The following is a 20,344-nucleotide window of genomic DNA, read 5'->3' as shown; positions in this document are numbered from 1 at the left end:
TTTTCTGTATTATTAGATACATTGAAGGCTTATAGGTGTTTTAAAAGGATAGAACTATATATAAAGTCGATTCATAGTTTCACATATAGTAATCTGCAAAGCTGAATTTTGTTAAGTGGAAAAATGCTTTTTAGATTGAGTGTTATTTCCTCCCAAATGTAATTATTTAATTGATCTGATGAATTAGGGACAATTTTATATTCAACCAAGGCACAAAACACAAGGTCACAAAAACAGACATATCATAGTATTTATGGCGGGCTTTTTTAGCACCTATTGCTGTGGTTAATTGAGGTTGATGCCTGACATGAAACTGTTTTAGTTACAGAAATAACCTCAGAGATTTTCATGTAAATAAATGTCTGTTAAGTCACTATCAATCACCGAATGAGGTAACACAACGGTGATTGAGCCTATGGCCCACTGATGAAAGCCTTTACATTTGCAGTATTACAGACTGGGTGTCTGGTGTAACAGTTAGTGATTTCCATCACCCAGCAGTGGTTGGTCTGCCAGAGAGGTTAGTCGGAGCTAAGCGGCTGCTTTCCCGGTCTCTGCAAGTGTTGTGAGTAAACAGTAATCTACTATGGCTGAACAAACAAAGAAAAAGACTACAGATACAACTTCAAAAATAAGTGAAAATCCAAAGAAACAGAAACAAATTTGAAAGCAAACAGTCTAAAAAGGAAAGCGACTGTCAGCGAGGAAAATCAAGAGTTACAACCGGAGCCAAATGTGGACGTCACACATGCAACACTGTTTATACATCTGGGAAGTGTGCTCCTGCAATTACCATTTATCGCTATAGGTGCCGCCAAAGAGAACGAAACTGAGATCTTTGAGATTACAACTTTAAAATAACTCCAACTTACGTACTGTGCTTACACTGGGGTTGTCAAAATGTCCCATACTTCGATACTCTTCAATACCATGTGTTTCAAAACGATACAATCTCAGTTAGTTTTACGTTTAATAGTGCCAAAAAGTAGCGAAGCTTTAAAAAAACAACAGATCTACAGTCAGACTTTCAACCCAAAGCTGCCGCCAGCAAAAGAGAGAGAGCAGGTGTGGTCGAGTGACATCGACAGGAAGTGAAGAGAGCGACCTCCGTTAATGTCAATAAAGCAGTAAAACACAGAAATTAGACATTATTTTCTGATTGTTTCACAGCGGTTACACTCTAAACAACAAATTAACACACCTCCTTACAACCGTAGGAAGGTACGGGGCTTTGCCTTTATAGGCCGAAGTTGCTTCTCTTCCTGCCGACTGTGTGCGTCTCTGATCTGCCCTCTGTCACACCTGGAGCGACAGCAACGTCACAGCGGACTGTTCTCATTCACAGAACAGCAAATTTAGACGTTTTGGGAAGTTCCTTTCATATCTTATAAAGAGGCAAAAGTTACAATAGTGTCTGTTGCAGACAGACAGAGAGCAGAGCAGAGAGACAGCCATGTCACCTTGGCGCTCCGCTTTCATTTAGTCCCGACCTGCAGACTGCTAGTTGAGCTTCATACCACTGCCCAGGCCAGAAATGTCCCAAACACTTCTACTGGATTATTACAAACAAGAAAATTACCTCACTTTTTGTTCCTAGGACTTCTATTTTTAGTGCTGTGGTATTGAAACAGGTATCAAGTAACGTTTTTTTTAGTAGTAAGGTTGTTTTTAGATTGCAGATGGATGGAAGGATGGATGGCCTGTCTAAATAAAAAGCAGACAGCAGACACACAAGCAGACTGAAAACAACATAGAGAGGTAACAAGAGGGGCACAGTAAAGAACAGAAACATGTAAAACTAATTCATTCCGGATGAAAACCAATCTTGAAGGAGAGCCACTTCACCTTGAGAACGCCTTGTGGCAACAAAACCGTCCACAGCCTCCAGATTAGCCTTAATTTCCTGCAGCTGAAGGCTTGGCCATGGCACAGCTCAAACAAGTTTTCATTGCTTAATTGCATATATTTGCAAAGGGTCAGGAAAAGGTTTTGAATCTGGAATGACAGTAGCATCCATGCCAGCATAGACGTGAAGAAGACAAACAAATTTCACTGTGTTTGGTGTATTTCAGAGTGGATAAGTATCATGTGCAAAGTTAAGGAATCTTCTAATAAATCTTAAGGACATCGTAAGTGTAAGCAGATTACCGTAGATGTTTCCAATGAGATAAAAAAAAGAACATTGTAGTGCAAACGGTACGACACAGAAACGTACCCAAACATATGTAACTCTTCCCACTTCTTGGAAGTACAGTAAAGAGAAATGTGTGAGTGTTTTAACACGGGCTATTTCAGTCAATCTGTTAAAGCATTCATTGTTTTACCAGCTGCATGTTGAATATTCCATTTATATTTTATTTGACATTCTTCACCCACCTCTGTTGAGTTTAAGTTCACCCAGCACAGCCTCTCATATTTGTCTGTGCCAGTCGGAGCTTATTAAATCCGAAAACTGAATATAAACTTTGGTCGAATGGATTGTTTTACTGTTTTATGAGTGTGTGCCTCATTTCTAAGCCTTTTTTTTTTGCACGATTGTGAAGTGACAAGATGTCAAACAACATATGTAGCTGAGTCAAGTTCCTGGCACCAGAGCCTTTTACAGTTTGGGAGCAATAACATCTCTGGCAAAGGGAAATTATTCCCACTGTAGGAGCCAAGTACGAACTGGAGTTAGTGATCAAGGACACCAACGGGGTAATTCTCCTTTAACACCAACGCTCGCTGGTCCAAACATGTTTCTCAACACTTCGACTCATTTACACAAAACCTCATGACGAATAATAGTCAACGCCAGTGGGTTACGTAAAGTCTAACTTAAACCTACACGTATCAATTAATGTATATTTTGAAGACATGTCATAATTAGATGGTGAGTCTGCTTTGTTCTGCCAATCACTGGACAAGTGTGAAACCTTTTACACAAAATACAACCCACATCTGATGCAGCTAAAGTGTTGGCGTAAAAGGCGAATATATCTGGATAGAAGTGCAATAACAAGTGTCTCTTTCCCCTTTTTCTTTATGCGATGAAATTATGACTCATTTCAACCCGAAATCATCCAAAAACACAAACTTTTAAACATTTCTAGAGTCTCTGAAAACATTAGCCTGTCATATAAAATCTACTGGCTCACCACTAATTCTCCATCATTTGCTCCCTACTTTCCATCTCACACATTTTCAGACAACAAAGGACAGCCTCGTTTGGGTTGGATTTTCCCCCCTTCTTTTTCCCCTCCAGGCCGCCGCAGGCCTCGTAAATGGCTCCAGACGTGAGGACTCTGTCCACCATCTGACAATGATTAGGACACGGCCTCGATGAATACAAGTAGAGCCTGCACACTCAATTGCTGCAACACACCTTTATATATAAACTAAACATGCCACCCACAAGTTTCTAGATTCAGACAATCGGCGCTGGAGTGATGAAGTTTGATGTACTTTTTTCGCACCACTTGGAGCGACATCTATTTTTTACAGTGTAGAAATGCAAACAAAGTGGAGAGGTGTGCCCAGATGATTGGGTTTAAGTCGACGCATGCTGTGTAAAAAGTTGTAGACTGGTAAATACATTTCTAAGAACATATTAGCATGCTTTGTCATCCATTTACAGCAGCCATATCATTTCTCTTTCTCTGTCCATCTGTCTTTCCTCCATTCTTTTCCTTTCTTCCTTCCTTCTCACATACCCAAACACTAGGTCTCTCTCTTTCCCTCTCCTCCACCCAGACATCTGATAGTGATTAGAGCGCAGCCTCAGAAACACGACTCACTTAACTCTCCGCTATTAAGTGACTTGGTACCACTGACATAATTTGTTCATCTGCACATAGAATTAACCGACACACACACACACACACACAGATCCCTTAAAGACAGTCGATGAGGCGCATGAACACACACACATCAATGTAAGCTCTCCCTCCTTCCACCCTTATGCCCCCATTTCAAGCAAGACCCTCATCCTGTCCACCACCTCCCCTCCCTCCATCTGCAGTCCCCTGGAACAGAACAGTCACGGCTGTGTGCACCGTTGATTAGCTAGAACCTGAACCCAGTGGCAACAGTGGAAAGCTCAGTGTTCGTTATTGTGTTTCCTTTCGAGAGAGGGAGTCGCTGACAACTTGGAGTTCCCCGTCCTATTACCTTATCTTTAACTAATGTAGGCCTGACATTTAGGCAACTTTCTTTGTTACTAAGATACGCTTTCTTTAACACAACTGTCAGCAGGATTCAATGGCCGAGAGCAGAGATGACCGGAGTTGAAAGAAGAAAGAAGAGAAGAACTTCAGAGAAAGAGCATGTGTGGATGTGTACAGTGGCCTGGGGTTGTAATTGTGGTATGTTGTGCGGTGAACTTGTGTGCATGCAGGCCATGGTTAGTGTGTGTGTGTATGTGTGCATGAAGTTATTTGTTATGGCTAATTCCTTAATCCCACAACATGTGCTTGAAACCTGCAACAGATGCCTCAGAGGAAAATTGGCACACACACACACACACACACACACACACACACACACAGCAGAAATCACAATGCACTGCTATCATTACTATTAATCCCTGTTCACTGATCCTGCTGCAGCCGCTCATGTTGGAACATGAGAGCTCTATAGGAACAGGGTTTAGAGGACACACAAAGAATTATTTGCCCTTGTCGAGCAGTAAGCTTTGGAAAAGATACTGTGGTATGTTTAAGAGTGGTTGTGACAAATCCGCCCATTTTTATTCGGCTTAATGAAATCTTTAAATAGACGAGAATCCTTACAGCGAATTATCAGACAAACGTACTGATGCCTGCCGACCTCCTGATCACTGTCTGCTTCTCGGTCTGCTGCTGATATAACTAAGCTAGCTGGCAGCTTTACAGTGATTCATAGTGGTTAATCTTTTTCTATAACATGTGAGTAGAAATGAAAGACACAATGCAACACATCACTGTCAGTATGTATGAAAACATCCAGTTACCAATTTCTAGCATTCAAAATATAATGAAGTTAGCTAAAGATTGGTGAGATCTAACTAAAGACATATAAGAAGTTAATTAAGCCCCCTTGTTGTCACCCACTGGTTTATGGACTGCCGTTTTAAAGCCTCGAGTTTGGCTGTCGCCATCTTGGTTTTTTAGGACACCACATTTGGTCGCTCACCAACATCTCCAGTGCGAGAGATGTCTAGCCGTCTTCTCTGATGGGACAAGCCAGAAGGTCTCACTCCAATGAAAAGATTAGCACAAGTAAATGGATGCAACCCTGAACGAGCTAATAAGCCAGGAATAGTGTGTAGACACCAATACCTGCTAATTAGTGCCAACATGTGAAAAAATAAAATACCAAAATTCCAGGTACTGAGGAAAACTAGAGTTAGGACAATTAACATGTTATCTGTCTGATATTTGCATTAAGAATTCCACCACCACAAACACAGCCAAGAAGTTCAGTGGAATGGATCGGCTGAGGTGACACCTAGCAGACGGCTAGTAGCACCCTGCATGTCACTCGAGATGTTACACCCCAAAGTATGCATGATTTTAACTCTTAATATAATTCAAGTGGGTGAGCTATATAGAATAAAAAATGTGTTTTGTACAGACTGACATGTGTTTGGTTCGGCTGTCAAGTTGTGCATTTTAACATTGGGCTCTATGGGGATCGACTCGCTTTAGGAGCTAGCTTCAAGTGGCCTTTAGAGGAACGATATCAGTCCCATATCATGTGTCATCTGCTACTGAATGCAGAGTAGAAAGGTATTAACTTTATGCCTTTGAGCATAAAGCGTTGCAGCGATGTAGGAGTGTCGGGAAAGTGCGGGGCTTCTTTTCTTTTTTTCAAACAGGAAGCTGAGTGGACATGGTTCAAGGGTTTCTACTTGTAAAAACATCGCTCCCAGCATATCACATTGAATATAAAACCTGTGAGCATGTGGTGCAAGTTCGTGTGTACCCACCCACACACACACACACACACCTGTTTGGTTATGAACGTGAACCCGGAGATGCTGGTACCACACATGTGAGGGTGTTTTTTTGTGTGCAGGAGAATATCCTGTATGAATGTTTGTGTAAAGGGAGGTAAACAATCACACAAAGAGGGAGAGAGTAAAAGTTTACTCAGCATAAATAAATAACGAACCTTTTCATGGAAGAAATCTTGATGAGTGATACTTCCTGCACAAAGTCTTAATGTGGTGGCAATGTGTCCAATCACTGTGCGTGTGTGTGATGCTTCATATGTAGTCATCTGCTTGATGCTGTTTGGCTGAAACCTACAGGGGCCTGTTAGGGACATCTGGTCTCTCTTGGACTCTGAATTTGGATCTCGATGTCCCCCTGATCTGGTGAAGCTGATTTGGTGTTTGGCATCAGGTCATTGACTTTCTTTTTTATGTTTTATATCACATAATAACATCTGCAGAGAGCAGGCATCCTCCTACAGTATCTGGCATGATGTAATCTATACATTTTATGATCCCTAACCGAGAATCTACTCCCTGTTATTTGCCTGCAATTAAACACATCCATTGTCTCTAAAGAAACTATATCAGACTAGTTCATAAATATCCTGTTCATGATCATCTCACCAGCAGATGTCAGTGATCAACAGATCCCCCTCTGGCTGCATTTCAATGAACTGATTCAATAATCATTACAGTGTTGCTCAGGACAAAACACAAAGACTCCCAGAGGCCTTCTTCACATCGTAATTGCTTTGTGAGATGGATATGTATAAATCCACCGGATGTGTAAGTGAAGAAACAGGCCCCCTCGAGATTTGATTTCACATGCATCAGATTCAGTATCTAAGGGGCCAAATTGGATTTGGTTCCAATCGGATTTAATTACTCTGGAATAATGACTTTGGAAAACACATTGACGAGGCCATCATGAATTTATGCCTCGTGGGAAGGTGGTGTCTGCACCGGCAATGTGGACAGCCGGCAGCACATCGATGATGTGACACAGAACAGTTCATGTGCAGCAGCAGATGGAGGAGAGAGAGACAGACAGGGAGACAGAATAACAGCGACTAGTGGTTTCTGAGTTTGATTATACACATTATGGCCCATCCTCTGCCAAAGACACATCTGCACAAATCAAAGAAAGCCATTTATCATTCCAGTCCTAAATGCACGCCTGTGGACGGCATGTCAGTGAAGGATGACGGAGGTGAAAGAGAGAAAGGCAGACACAAGACAAAGAAGCGACGACAGAGAGGTGCAGAATATTCCCTTGACCTTGAACAGCTACGATTTATTTTTCCACTTAATTATACTCTTTCCTCCACTTTGCCTCTGCCAGTTTGACCGACTGGCTGCGAGACACTTAACAAGTCTGTGTACCTCATGTTCACCTTCACGCTGGACGCCTAAATACAAAAGGTTGGTCAAAATAAAAGGTGCATAAGGCGGTCAGAAGTCTCAAGTGAGACTTGAGCAAATCTCAGAACTGCTCATGTGTTCTACCCAGCCCATCTTTTAAAACGGGAAGTCAGGGTTTTCCATCACTCAATTTGACCTTTGACCTCTCAGACATTCTGAGAGAATTAATTACTGGCAAGGCCAACACTTGAAGTATTTTTCTCTGTCTCTCTGTGACAAAAGAAACTGACATGTGATACCGCTCTCTATCATGTGTGACTCATGTGAGCCTAGGTTACCAAGTCTTTCCATATTATATTGAAACATACCTTCAAGACTGATAGCCAGGCCAACAGCTCTGTATGTAACCTCACATCTAAAAGTTTTTAGTAGTGAGGGGATGTCTAGACCAAGAGGTGAGGGCACTTCCTGGAACATTGACACTTGCTCATAGGCAAATATTTCTCTTCTTTTTGATGGAATGGCACCTCAAAAGGAGGCACCGTGAAAATTGGGGGTCTCGGGGTTTGGAGGGCAGGAGGGATGAAATTGTCCCAAAGTGGATCCAGATGTTATCTTTCCCTCCACAGTCCTCTTTTTTTCTGAAGTCCCGCACTCATCACTCCATCATTTCTTTTCTTTTTTTTCCCTTTTCCTTTGAGTGAACAACAGGCCCTGTGATTACTCGAGGAGGGAATGAGCCAAACAAAACACAAGAAGACAGAGTTGGGGTCTACCAAATAAAGAACAGCCTCATAGTTCAAAGCCAGACTGTATGCGGGTTAAAGCACCCCTAGGGCTCAACTGGTTTATGTTTGTGATCCGGGCTGTTCTTATCAACGATACACAGGTTTTTTCTTTCATCATCAATACATGTATATTGTAATATATATCAGGATATATAACACCAAAAACTAGTTGGTGATTGGAGACAATGACAGATGTAAACGGTTTAAAAAAGGGTGCAGAGACCAAAACAACAAAGAGTAAGGAAACTAACGGGGAGTGGCTGAGCTGTTTGACCTGTGTGACTGGTAGAGTGGTGAGAAAAAAACAGCCAAATAATGAGACCAGAAGCTGGCTGGTAGCATGTTTTAACATTCGCCCTGTGGGTCACAGGCCTCAACTGATTCTGTCGGCTATTACCCGGGCTTATAAATCATCATTTAAACATGTTTTATACTATTGAGCTATGCTCCTATCAGTACAAGACCACAAAGTTCGTCATAGTAATTTGCTGATTACTATGATCTCCCTTTGGGTCCTGGAACTGTCAGAGGGCTGGAACATTTCAAGTATTGTTTCTAAAAGGTGCTGATGCCAAATCATTCAAAGGAAAAAAGAAGGGGAACACCGAGGGAGGAGTGTCTGAACTGTGCGCCCTGTGTGAATTATAGAGCACTGGGACAGAATAACTCCATCATGAGATCAGGAGAGGTTGTGTGTTTGAATGTCCACCCTGAGGGTGAGCAGGAGCGTAATGGAGCTGAAGATTAGGATAATGGGACTGTGGGGCAGCAAGATCTGGCTCTGAAATGATAAGACAGACGTGAAGATAAATGCATGCTACCTGTATTATACCCCCTATACACTAACGCAATTACACACAAATTTAGTCACTCTCTCCCATTAGCTATAATGCAGCAAATGCAAATTCTCTGCTCATCACAGACACAATTATCATAATCGTCATAACACCTGTGCCTACTTCATGTATGAACACTCACATTAACACATGACTTACATGCAGGCACTTCTGCCTTTGACCAAAAAGAAAGAAATCTGAACTTTATCATCTTACCTGCCTGTAGAAACAAATTCACACATGCACACTACTGCAGCTTCCGTGAGTCCTCATTAGTTTAGCTCTCTCTTAAGCACACATCTCAGGATAGTCCATCACACTAAACTGGAAAATTCAAGTACGCTGCTCCCTCTGCTTTAAATCAACTGCAAAGTTATTTTAATCTTCTGGTTTAACTAGACGCATTTTAAAGTCTTGGCCAGGACACTCTTGAAAAAGCAATTATTAATCTAACTGAGACTCTACTTCTGGTTAAAAAAAGGTTAAATAAAAAAACTATATAAGGCTGTAACTCATAACGCACAGTATGAGTAGCGTGTGTGATGTGCAGTAGAAAATATGTTTGGGTTTTGTGCCAATGCTTGTCTCATTGCATACTTGTTTGATCATATCAAAAGCCACACAGACAATAGATCATAATTTCAAACGTAAAAAAAGGTCAAATGTTTAACTCATCCCAGCTTCAGAGGACAACAGAGGGAAACCCGATGGGATCCATGTGTGTGAAGACAAAGATCTCACTCACACATAACTGTAGGATAGAGGAAATATAAAAGGATATTCATGTTTGAATTTCTTGAGCTTCTGACGGCTGACAGAGCCTTTTGTCAAGGTAAAGTACACAATGTTGAGAAGCTCACAGCACTGAGAGATTAGGAGGAATGGTATTTACCTTAAGGAAAATGTGAGTGAGGAAAATAATAATTCACCTGCCCACATCTGCCCTCCATAAATCTGGACAAATCCAACCCGACTTCTGCTAACATGTGAGAGCCAGAGAGCCCGTCTGTCTGGCAGACAGTGGAGTTCTTTCTTGGCCTCAAGTGTCGCCTTAAATGTTGTCTTCTGTTATCCAACCTTGGCTGTTTGTCTTGTGATAAACACAGAGCGTCTGAACATTTGAATAAAGCTGACTCACCCACATTGTGTGTGGTTTTGTACAATTCATATTCAAAATGAAAAAGTATTTGTCCCTTATGCATGGATACATATAATGTAACTAACCATTACATTGGGAGTGAAGCATGTTTCCAATTTTATTCCTGTTCTTTAACTTCTTCCTGTACAGCCGAGGCTGGCAGAAATCTTGCAGCAACATGCGTCATTGTCAACAGTATGACATGGACAACGTAAACTAAAACACTACGATAATCACTATTTCAAGATCAGAAAAACTGCACTGTGATTGTACTATTGCTAACTGGCACAACTGGTACAGTTTGCATCCCATAAGACTTGGCGAGCACTACAGTGTAGAAAATAATGAATTAGTGAACAAGCAACATCCATGTACAACTAACACAATCAATACAAATTCTGTTACAATTACTAAGTTTTTGGACTTGCCTTTAACCTTTATGTACTTTCAGTCCACCCATTTCATTAGCTGCCATATTTGCTTTCTTGGGTCTCAGTTTGAACCAGCTTAATCCTCCATCAAGTAAGTGTCCAAACTCTCAAAAAAACTTGTTACGACTGCCAAAGTACAAAACTGTGTAGCCACATCTAAAGAAATGTGGGTTTTCCATGCTGATTAAGAAAGGGACCTGACCAAGATCATATTGGGACTTTTTATGGTCACAACTCTTACAGCTCAAGTTTCCAGCACTGTTTCAAAATGAAGGCAACATAAATAGGCAAGTGGCAAGTTTCTATAAATCACATTGACACTGTAATTAAGAAAGAGAGGTATATCTTCGAGAAGAAGGCCTCAGGCTCTGGGCTCTTATCTCTTTTTGATTGTAATCAACTCCATCTCTGACCTGAGGAAATTGGATATTAGAGAAACTGTCGTCAGGTTCATGTGAACAATTGCATACTCTTTTCCACACCTTTGCTTTGATGTCTTGCTTATCGTTCTGCATTGTATAATGCATTTCTTTAGATTGGTTTACCTGCCAGAAATACAGTGATAGGTTTCAAGTGCTTAAGGCATTTACATTTTTCTAAGTAAGATTCCTCTGAGGTGATTAATGAGAGGCAGTGGGAACTGGCAGGCAGTCAACACACTATATCAGATGATGATACTGTTAATTGTTTTGTTTTTGTTCTAACTGAAAGGTGTTTCTCATTTTCACTTCGACCTCACTTTGAATAAACTAAACAGAATCTACGTGACTTTATAGACTGAATGTTCTTCCATAGGGCCATTGTGTATGTAAATCTTCCCCTTTGACTATATTCTATCAGCCTTTTCCTCTGTGCTCCACTTATCTTCTCTCCAGACAGACAGAAATTGAGTTTGTTTTTCAGCAAATCTGCTATTCTTGGCCCACAGATTAGGCTCGAGTGGTGTGATCTAAATTTTCAGTGTCAGGCACTTTGTCTCACATCACGAGGTGTCTGAAGCTGTTAAGTGTTTCAACTACCCTCACTCCTTCTCTCTTACACACACACACAAACACAAACACAAGAAAGAAAATGAGGGAAGTTTTCTGTTTACAGCTGCTATGTGAAACTCAATTACACAGCCAATTGAGAATGTGGCTGTTTCACAGATTTGCGTGATGTGGTCCTGACCTAAATAAGATTGCTGCTCCAAGTGAAGCCTCAACAACTGCATGCACTTACAAGATTGACAAACAAGAAAAACATTACACACATACTCACACACACACACTCACATCTGGACCTCTGCTTTTCTCATTCATTTTTGCTGAGTGTTTTCCTGCATGGGTCCCTGGTGTTTCTGCCCCCAGACCCCTCAGATGAGGTGAGGTAAGATTCTGGAGCCACGGTATTATGCCATCTGGATATACATTTATACATGCATACCACTCATATGCACACATACGCACACTTACAGATATACTCTTGTCATAACCCACACTGACAAACACCTGGACCTGGTTACTGGACTCGGAGGGAGAGTTGAATACTGTGTGCATGCCTGTGTGTATATAAGTGGGGTCTATGGGGAATACTGGGCTGTAGGTTACTCAGCGCTGGAGGCTGTGTTGAGGTTCATTTTATTTTTCCTATGCTTTCCAAGCCCTTGAAGAAAGCGGCTCATTTTATCAAGTCTCAAAAACTAAAAGGTCATTGCTACTACAATATCCTTTCCTCCATATGCAAAAAAAGCTATACAAAGGAAGTCAACAGAGTAAAGTGATTGGAGGACTGCTGGAAATATGGGATTATAGGAGGTGTCAGTGTTAATATCTTTACAGAACTCATAAGAAAGCACTGGATGTATACCTTTCATGTAAACGTTTTCTTGTAACTAGGTTTCTCTACAAATTATTCATTCAAAATAGTTGGATGAAAGTTTTGGGAAGTTAAAGTGTTCCAAATGTCAGCAGTAGTCAAGGGTTGCAATGTGTGACGTTACATCTTTAACTGAGTAACACATCCAGCTGTTGTTCTCCAAATCTGCAAAAACTGGTGAAAAAGATTCACATTTTGTCATCCTTGTAAACTAGTCATCACATTAATCATGTGAGTCATTTAAAAAACTTTCTTTGTATCCCTGATGATGTAGTTTTATCAGCAACAAGTCTTTCTTTGGCATCAAAGCATAAAAGAGTTTTAGTTTTATGTTTATGTCTAGTTAGCAATGCTGTTCTTATGTTGTACCAAACAGCACATACTTACTTTACCCCCACATTCACAAAAAACAACAGACATCTTGGCCCCCAAAAATTAATCACTACATGAAAACAGATCTTAAGAGTTATACTAGCTCCCTTTTGAGACATTTTCCAGATGCATACAATAGCATCATGTTTCACTATGCCCTAAAATGTGAATGTTTATAAGAGACAAAAAACATATGTTCGGTTGTCTGAGCTAATGACAAATGTTGTGGTCCTAGAATATTAACTGTATTTTAGTATTAGTAGGCTATACTTTCTTGCTAGATAAGACAGAGTGGGTGTGCGGATACTCAAGTTCAGTTTTAGCTAAGCACTAATTGTAGATATTAGCTGGAAACAAGGTCACACCTGAAGGCAAACATGACTCTGCGCTAAAAAAAAAAAAAAAAGACGCTGGTATCAAGATATGGCCAAACTTTACGAACTCTTTTCTCTTAAACTTTTCTCTCTTATTAACATAAGTGTCGCAGCATCTACGCAGCAAGCTAACTTTACTCTGTCTCGAGCAGCCTCCTGTAAACAAGCCAATCGCACGTGCAGCACACTGTCAACACCTAGCAAACAACAACGGGCAACGCCTGTCAAACTTTCCAAGGTGATGGCACACAGTTGCGAAAAGAAACACACTGGACACGTATACGCAACGAAAACTGTACGCCTCTAATTTAAGCTTACTCACCTTTGGATACTTTCTTGTTCAATGGAGAGGAAAAGTTGTCCTCGGTACTCCGGGTGCAGATGCGAGTCGGTCTGTCTCCTCGCTAGAGTTGTAGCTTTTCTCCCTCTGAACCTCTCTCTCTCTCTCTCTCCCTCGCCCTCTGCACTCGCGCGCGCAGCCACACACACACACACACACACGCACACACAGGGTAACACGTTCGTTTCTGCACCTCTAAAATTCACTCGGCGGTATGAGGGGTGATTAATGCCACGGATCAAGGCGTGTATTTGCTGAGAGAGGTGACTGAGGGAAGTCATACTGTGAATGGATTCCACGAGCCACGCTCCTTCTTCGTGTCTAATAAAGATGAATTAATAAAAAATACCCAGGTGACTGTGTTTATCACTAATAATAATTAATTAGTATGGAAGTCAAAGAAAACACAATGGGCAAAAAGGTCTTCTGTGTTAAGAGAAGAATTGTTGTTTCTTTGGTAATCACTGTATTAGACTGAAACTTAAAGCATTTCATAGCCTTTCTCAAGTTATTTGTGGGTTATCGATTCAATAATCTATGACTGATGATGGATATTGTGTCTTCATCTACTCTCATTATACAAATTTTAAACCAAAATACCCGGGCCCTGCCATCTTTGGCTGGTTACATTTTTAGGAGCCAAAGACTGCACAGGAGAGATATGCTGGTGGAGCTGCGGTCACGATGTCCCGCCCTTTCTGCTAACCAAAATACATTATCTTGTACCGAAAAAAACATGAAGATCCCGCACGTCAGCATATTTAACGGCAGAACAGCTTCTCGTGGAAAGTTTAAAGTTCAATGTTTTCCTACCACATACGGCTCCTTCTGCAGCTCTCCTGTCTCACAGTATCCACTTCACCTCTCTCTATCTATCTATCTCTGACTCCTTTGACCTTTCTCAGCGTGGTGGAGACACGCGTTAAAATCTGAATTTCACACTGCTTAGGTCGGACTCGTCTGTACTGCCATGTGCTTTCTCAAGTAATAATACAGGAAGTTTAATATGCTAAGATAGTGTTACACTGACAGAAAAGAAAGCAAACAGAGAAACAAAGGATATTTCTCTTGGGGGTTTAAAAGCTCATCATTTATTAGACAACTCAGGTCACTTTTAATAGTTCTTTAAGTGCCAACTAATCATCAAGTAACAATGTATACCACGGTACACAGTACAAACCCACTTATGTCCCATACAGTAAAATTGTTAAGTAAAATAAAAATAATGTTTTGTTTCAATTTGTTCTGGTGTTTGGAAAACAAAACAAAAAAGACCACATATACCCCTCAGCCATAATGAAAAGTAAATATCAAATCAATACATTTGGATGGTAGGTCAACTCAGATACTAAAAACACTGAAGAAACTATCCCCCATACATTCCCTGCACAGCTCACTGTAAAGCAAAATCCCAGTGGCCCAAACAATTAAACACATATCATCAGATAAGACATGTCTCCCCTCTATAAACAAAATAAAATATACAGTTTACTACACAAGGATTATAGTTTCCATGTTTGACCTTCCTTACTGCAGGCCAGGCCAGAAAAAGCTACTCACTGTTATGAAGCCTATGGAGGACAGAATCTGCCAGAAATTAATGGAATAATTGTTCAACATAATCCAAATTTATAGTACTGCATACGTGTACATATAATGGGCATTACTATGTTGTTATGTATGTTTAAATTGTTACGTATATTAATATATTTAATTTTATATTTAGGGCCACATCTGTCCTCCTCAAGTGCTTCACTGTTCCACATTCATATTATTAAATGTGACCTTTTGTTTTGAAACCAATAACATTTTTGACAATGTTTGTCTTTTTATGTGACAGATAAAATAAAACAAATTACATAATCAAATTTAAAATACAAAAAGAGTTCATATAACTCCAAACACTGATCAAAGGCAACAGCTTTTACAAACTGAAAAGTATGACTTGAAATCCTTCAATACACATCCAGATATTTTGATTGCTGTATATAATCTAGTTTTGCCATATTTCTACAGCAAAGAACAAAAAAATAAAATATAATAAATTTGAAACAGACAATTTAATGGCTTATGTTCTTTTGAACATGTCTAAGTAGCAGCTGGTCAGACTGGTAAAATTAGATTACAGCCACACCAACATTAACACAAACACAAATAAAAGCCTGCTTAAAAAGTAATTGTCCAACATCCTTTTCTCTTTGTTTTAATATAGTATGCATATGACTATATATTTTCACACAACTCTGGCTCTGTCAAATAAGTGTTGTGTGATTTAATACATTACCAAGTTCAACTCTAGATTAAGAAATAAAGACTAGGATCCTAAACTCATATATTATTACATTTCTGCCTTGGTAGTTCACATAAACTGCCCCATTTGGTAGTAAAACTATTACTTTTTGATGCTTGAGGTAATAAAATCCAGAAAATCAGGAAAAATTATCTTTTTAAAGTAAATATAGAAAACATCACATGTTTTAAGATGGATTAAATTTAGCATACATGGCAGTGTTCCCCTTATCCTGACCTGCAAGAGCCACCACTATGCCTGTACGAGTATTGCTTGAGTTCTACTGTTGTTTGAACGTACTACTATTAACAGGGCTCCCATGCCTCCAACAAAAAAAAAAGGTATGTCTAGAAAATTGTGAGAGAATTCTCAGGATTCATATTTTCAGTGTGTGAGCATGTTTCTTGCAAAGAGGCTTGTCTCTCTTGGAGAAGAAGGTCTGACCTTCCAGGGTGGTGCAGCACACCTGAGGAAAACAACCACACAAGCACAGAAAGGTTACATAACTAGAGTTGTCAAGACTCACACACAGACCCTCATTTTGCAGGCATGCGGGTCAGATGTGAACGAGTATCTCGGTTGATTACACAGTGAATATATTGTGAAGTCTTCACTTACAGCACAGACAAAGCAGGTGTCATGCCAGGTGTAACCAAGGGCCTCCAGGAACTTGTCTCCAGCCTCGATGGGGAATTCACAGCCATGGCATCCAGTCCCAAACAAGTTGTAGAAGTCTTTTTTGTGGAGAAAGCAACATGTCATACGTTAAACGAACAACATAATGGCAAGACCCAATCATATTGTAGTAGGTGACACAGAAGGTGTGGTAGATAAACTGCATGCAGGAGAGGGCAAAGGGTTTTCATTACACCTTAACATTCTTTCTTATATAAAAGCCATTTCTTTTAAATAACTTCTCTTGACTTTTCATTCACTGACTTTTGTGTGTTTAGTCTGCTAGTCTGAGATATCATTCATTAGCACTATCCAATGTCAATTCTTCCAACCAGAACATTGTTCAGAGTCTTCTTCACTCACTAACCTTGTTCACAAAAGGGTTCTCCATCCTCCAGGTGGAAGGTGTTGTTTCTGATTGGCTGCTGACAGGAAGCGCAGAGAAAGCAGTACACATGCCACGTCTGTTTGAGGGCATTTATCACCTCCTAGGTACAAATGAGAACATTGTGGTTAGTTTGAGGCATCATACAGTTAGAAGCACTTTCAGGTTGGAGGAGTACAGTGACTTTTTAAGAGATGCTAGCATGTTACCTGGTTTGTTGGGGGCAATATTTGTAACACAGTTGTACATGTTATTTGTCAACAAATTCTAGTAACCATAGCTTTTTAAAGTTTGATTAAGTCAGTCATTGCAATTATGTTAACATTCAGTAAAAGCCGAAATAAAATTATTCAGAAAAGGACAATACTGAGTAAAAACATTTGCATACTAAGGTAAAGTGGTTCTGGATCATTGTCTTGATTTGTCTACATGAAATGAGAGTGCTGTTCTTGAGAATGTGGTGTAAATAGTTCAATTTCTTGGGGCACAAAAACTGAAGTTGGATTTTCAGAAGCTTGCAGGATTTGAAGCATAATATAGCAAGTAGAGCTATTTGGTAGAATCCCTTGGTCCAGTTCAGCAAAGATGTTAGATAAGATGGTAATTGCCCAGTAAGGCATGAAGATGGACATAACAGTCAGTTATTAAAGAAACAATATTATTACTATAAATTGTGAATAAGACAGGACCCAGAATTGATCCTTGTGGAACACCAATTTTTAGTGGTTAAAAATCTGCTTGTATATTTTCAGCTTAAATCTGTTTTACACAAATGCACAGCCTTTCCTACAGTCTATTCTGATGTCAAATTTAAATATGACATTTTTTCTTATGGGGCCACATGACCCGGCTTAAAACAGACAAACTGCTTTCTTTCCCACCCTTAAACTGTGAGAACAGGACCGGACAGGGAATCAATGGAAAGTTGGTGGGCCGGAGTAAAATGAAGGATTAGAGGAGAGGGAGTGAGAAAACAGGTTAATAAGAAGCAGTAAGCTGGTTGAAGATGTGTGAGAAATAGAGGGTTGAAAGGGATTGAGGCTAAAGAGGTTAGAACACGTGAGGGATGAATGTCAGAGTGGTGGCCAGAGCAGAGATCTCCGCTTCCTGGCACTCGGGGTTCATGCTACACCTGCGGGCTCTGGGCCTCTAAGCCTAATTCTTCTAACACCAGAACATGCAGCACATTCCCGAGTTTCAGAGGTGGTCACTATAGAAGTTTACTAAACCTAGAGCTCGCCTACATTGGTTGTCTGTGTTTGCATCTTGTATGCATGTTTGAGGTCAGAAGTTAAAGTGTGGCTCAAATGCAGCAAACTTTTAACTGGGGACATTGACATTGTGTCAATTTTATGCCCCTTACTATTCAGTTTCAAATTTAAAACAACAACAAGTAGCTGAGATAATCTGAATACAGTGTAATATTTTTCCTGGCTTGGCAGCAATTAATGTATATTACAGGCTTAAAGCAGACGTATCAACATTAAAAGCAAGCAATGTCGGTGAAAGATAACATTTGGGTTACATGTGTCAGCGGCTAGACAAGAATGGAGGCACAAAGGAACGTATGAGGAAACAGATCCCATAGTAGTGGAGCCTTGTAGGCACATAAATTACTTATATGGCCAATTTTAGTTAGGCCAAACACTTAATTTTAACACTGTTTGAAATGTAGGGAGTTTTATTAATGTCTTTAAGTGAAAATTATCTCATTTTCCAAGGCTGGAGCTGCTACATGTAATCATGTTCATACATTGTTGGCTGTTATACACATTTATGAATCCAATTGCTCACTTAACCTTCAGCTGGAAAATAGTGAACAGTATGTAGCTGCTGAAAGCGAGTCTTTCATAGAAAAATCTTTTTTTCCTAAGCATTAAAACTGAGTGAGTTATTGTTGAAAAAGTGCAAAAAACAATACAAAACAGAAGACGTACAAGCCTTAAACATTCAGACATTGGTATGTGTGTTGGGTTTGCACTGAATGCCATTGGGGAGGACTATCGCCTTTGGTCTCCAAACAACAGGTGGTGGATTTTACAAAACAACAGCCACACACACAATGTCAAGGCCAGCTGTACTGAGTGAAAAAGGCCAACTTCACACACTGAGGATGGCATCCTTCCCTTTAACGTAGTGTAAGTTGTCATCTTCATAATCCTTTGCATTGCAGAAAATCGAATGCATACAAAGTATAATACAGTGCATTCTAAGAAATATCACAAAACAGAGCTGCTCTTACCGCTGTACACAAACACACACACACACACATATCCGAATGCTCAATTCCACTTCACACCAACTCACCCCCAGAATCTTGGCCTGGCAGCGGCTGCATGTTGGAGCGAAGAACTCCTCATAGCAGTGTTCACAGTAAACAAATCCTTGTTCTTCCACAAAGCCTGTATCTGCCAGGGATGTACGGCAGTGAGCACAGTTAAATTCCTCCTTATGCCATGATTTGCCCATTGCTACCAGAAAGGGCCCTCTGAAAAATAACAAAGGAGAGACAAAAGCACAACAGGAAATGAACAACTCATTGCCACGTCTACAAGGAGGATCTGAAGGGCAAATTGGCAAACAATGACTAACGAAATGATTGAATAATAACGTGTTTCTCAATTCTGCTCAACTTCTACGTGTTTTCTTATTGTAACTAAGCATATGAATTTAAGTTTTCCCAGGAGAATAATTATATTCAACAACTCTAATTTCATTTCTCATATCTTCTGGTATATTTTTCAAATGTTCAGTGATTGTACTCATAACATTTACATGTTTTGTACAATTTAGTCTTCAAACAAATTAAGTCTATGTACAATGTGATGTATGGAATGTATGTTTCATACAATTAACCCTAAAAACTGAAAACAAAAAACAAGCAATATTTTAAAGGACATGTACAGTAGGAGTCAAAAGCCATTAGATACAATAATGTATCTATACTATAAGTTATTCTTTGTTAACTATATTTTGGAATAGGAAATGTCCGATAGTCAAAATTGCTGGTTTTAAGTGATGAGTGCTAAAGTCCAAAGTATCTAAAAGGTTGAGACCTGTCAGAGTGTAGCTTTTCTTCTTTATAGGAGCAGTGTGTAGGATTTAGTGGCATCTAGGGGTGATGTTGTAGATTGCAACCAGCTGATAACCTCTCAGCCTACCCTTCAAATTGTGAAGGTGAAACTTGCTAACCTCACGAAAAGGCAAAAAGCTGTCAATAGAATCAGTGTTTGGTTTGTCCACCCTGGGCTGTAGAAAGATGGCTGAGAAACCTGGCAGTAATTACACACTCATGAAAACTGCTTATAAATATTTAATCCATTTCTGCCAATAGGTTCCAGATTTGTTTTGATTACATTTCTATCAACTAATCATTCATTGTTTCAGTAATAATTCCTTTCAGGTCACTAAGTGTTGTTTAAGCTACATTTTATAAATCAAGTGCGTCTCTCAAGTTCTACTGTGACCATCACCCTCTGCTTACCCTCATTCGGCACCTTGGCTCTGTCCCCTGGTGATAAAGTTAAGTGGGGAAACAAC

At 40.0% G+C, this 20,344-nt stretch overlaps 1 protein-coding gene across 3 annotated transcripts in view; it reads right to left on the bottom strand.

The window, feature by feature from the left end:
- Window positions 1-14,530: 14,530 nt before the first annotated feature.
- pdlim5a (PDZ and LIM domain 5a) overlaps window positions 14,531-20,344 on the bottom strand; it is a 60,990-nt gene continuing 55,176 nt past the window's right edge. For all 3 annotated transcript variants that reach the window (XM_069682928.1, XM_069682926.1, XM_069682927.1), the window contains 4 exons: window positions 19,112-19,292; window positions 16,787-16,907; window positions 16,363-16,478; window positions 14,531-16,210 (listed from right to left, as the gene is read on the bottom strand). In XM_069682928.1, coding sequence (XP_069539029.1) covers window positions 16,121-16,210; window positions 16,363-16,478; window positions 16,787-16,907; window positions 19,112-19,292 — 508 coding nt within the window. In that variant the 3' untranslated portion in view covers window positions 14,531-16,120. The remainder of the gene's footprint in view (window positions 16,211-16,362; window positions 16,479-16,786; window positions 16,908-19,111; window positions 19,293-20,344) is intronic.

The sequence above is a fragment of the Semicossyphus pulcher genome, unplaced genomic scaffold (genome assembly GCF_022749685.1).
Source record: "Semicossyphus pulcher isolate SPU_LCO1_2020_fin unplaced genomic scaffold, fSemPul1.0.p SCAF_6, whole genome shotgun sequence".
NCBI lineage: Eukaryota > Metazoa > Chordata > Actinopteri > Labriformes > Labridae > Semicossyphus > Semicossyphus pulcher.
Note: the sequence above shows the minus strand (reverse complement) of the source record. Positions and strands in the feature narration are given on the sequence as shown.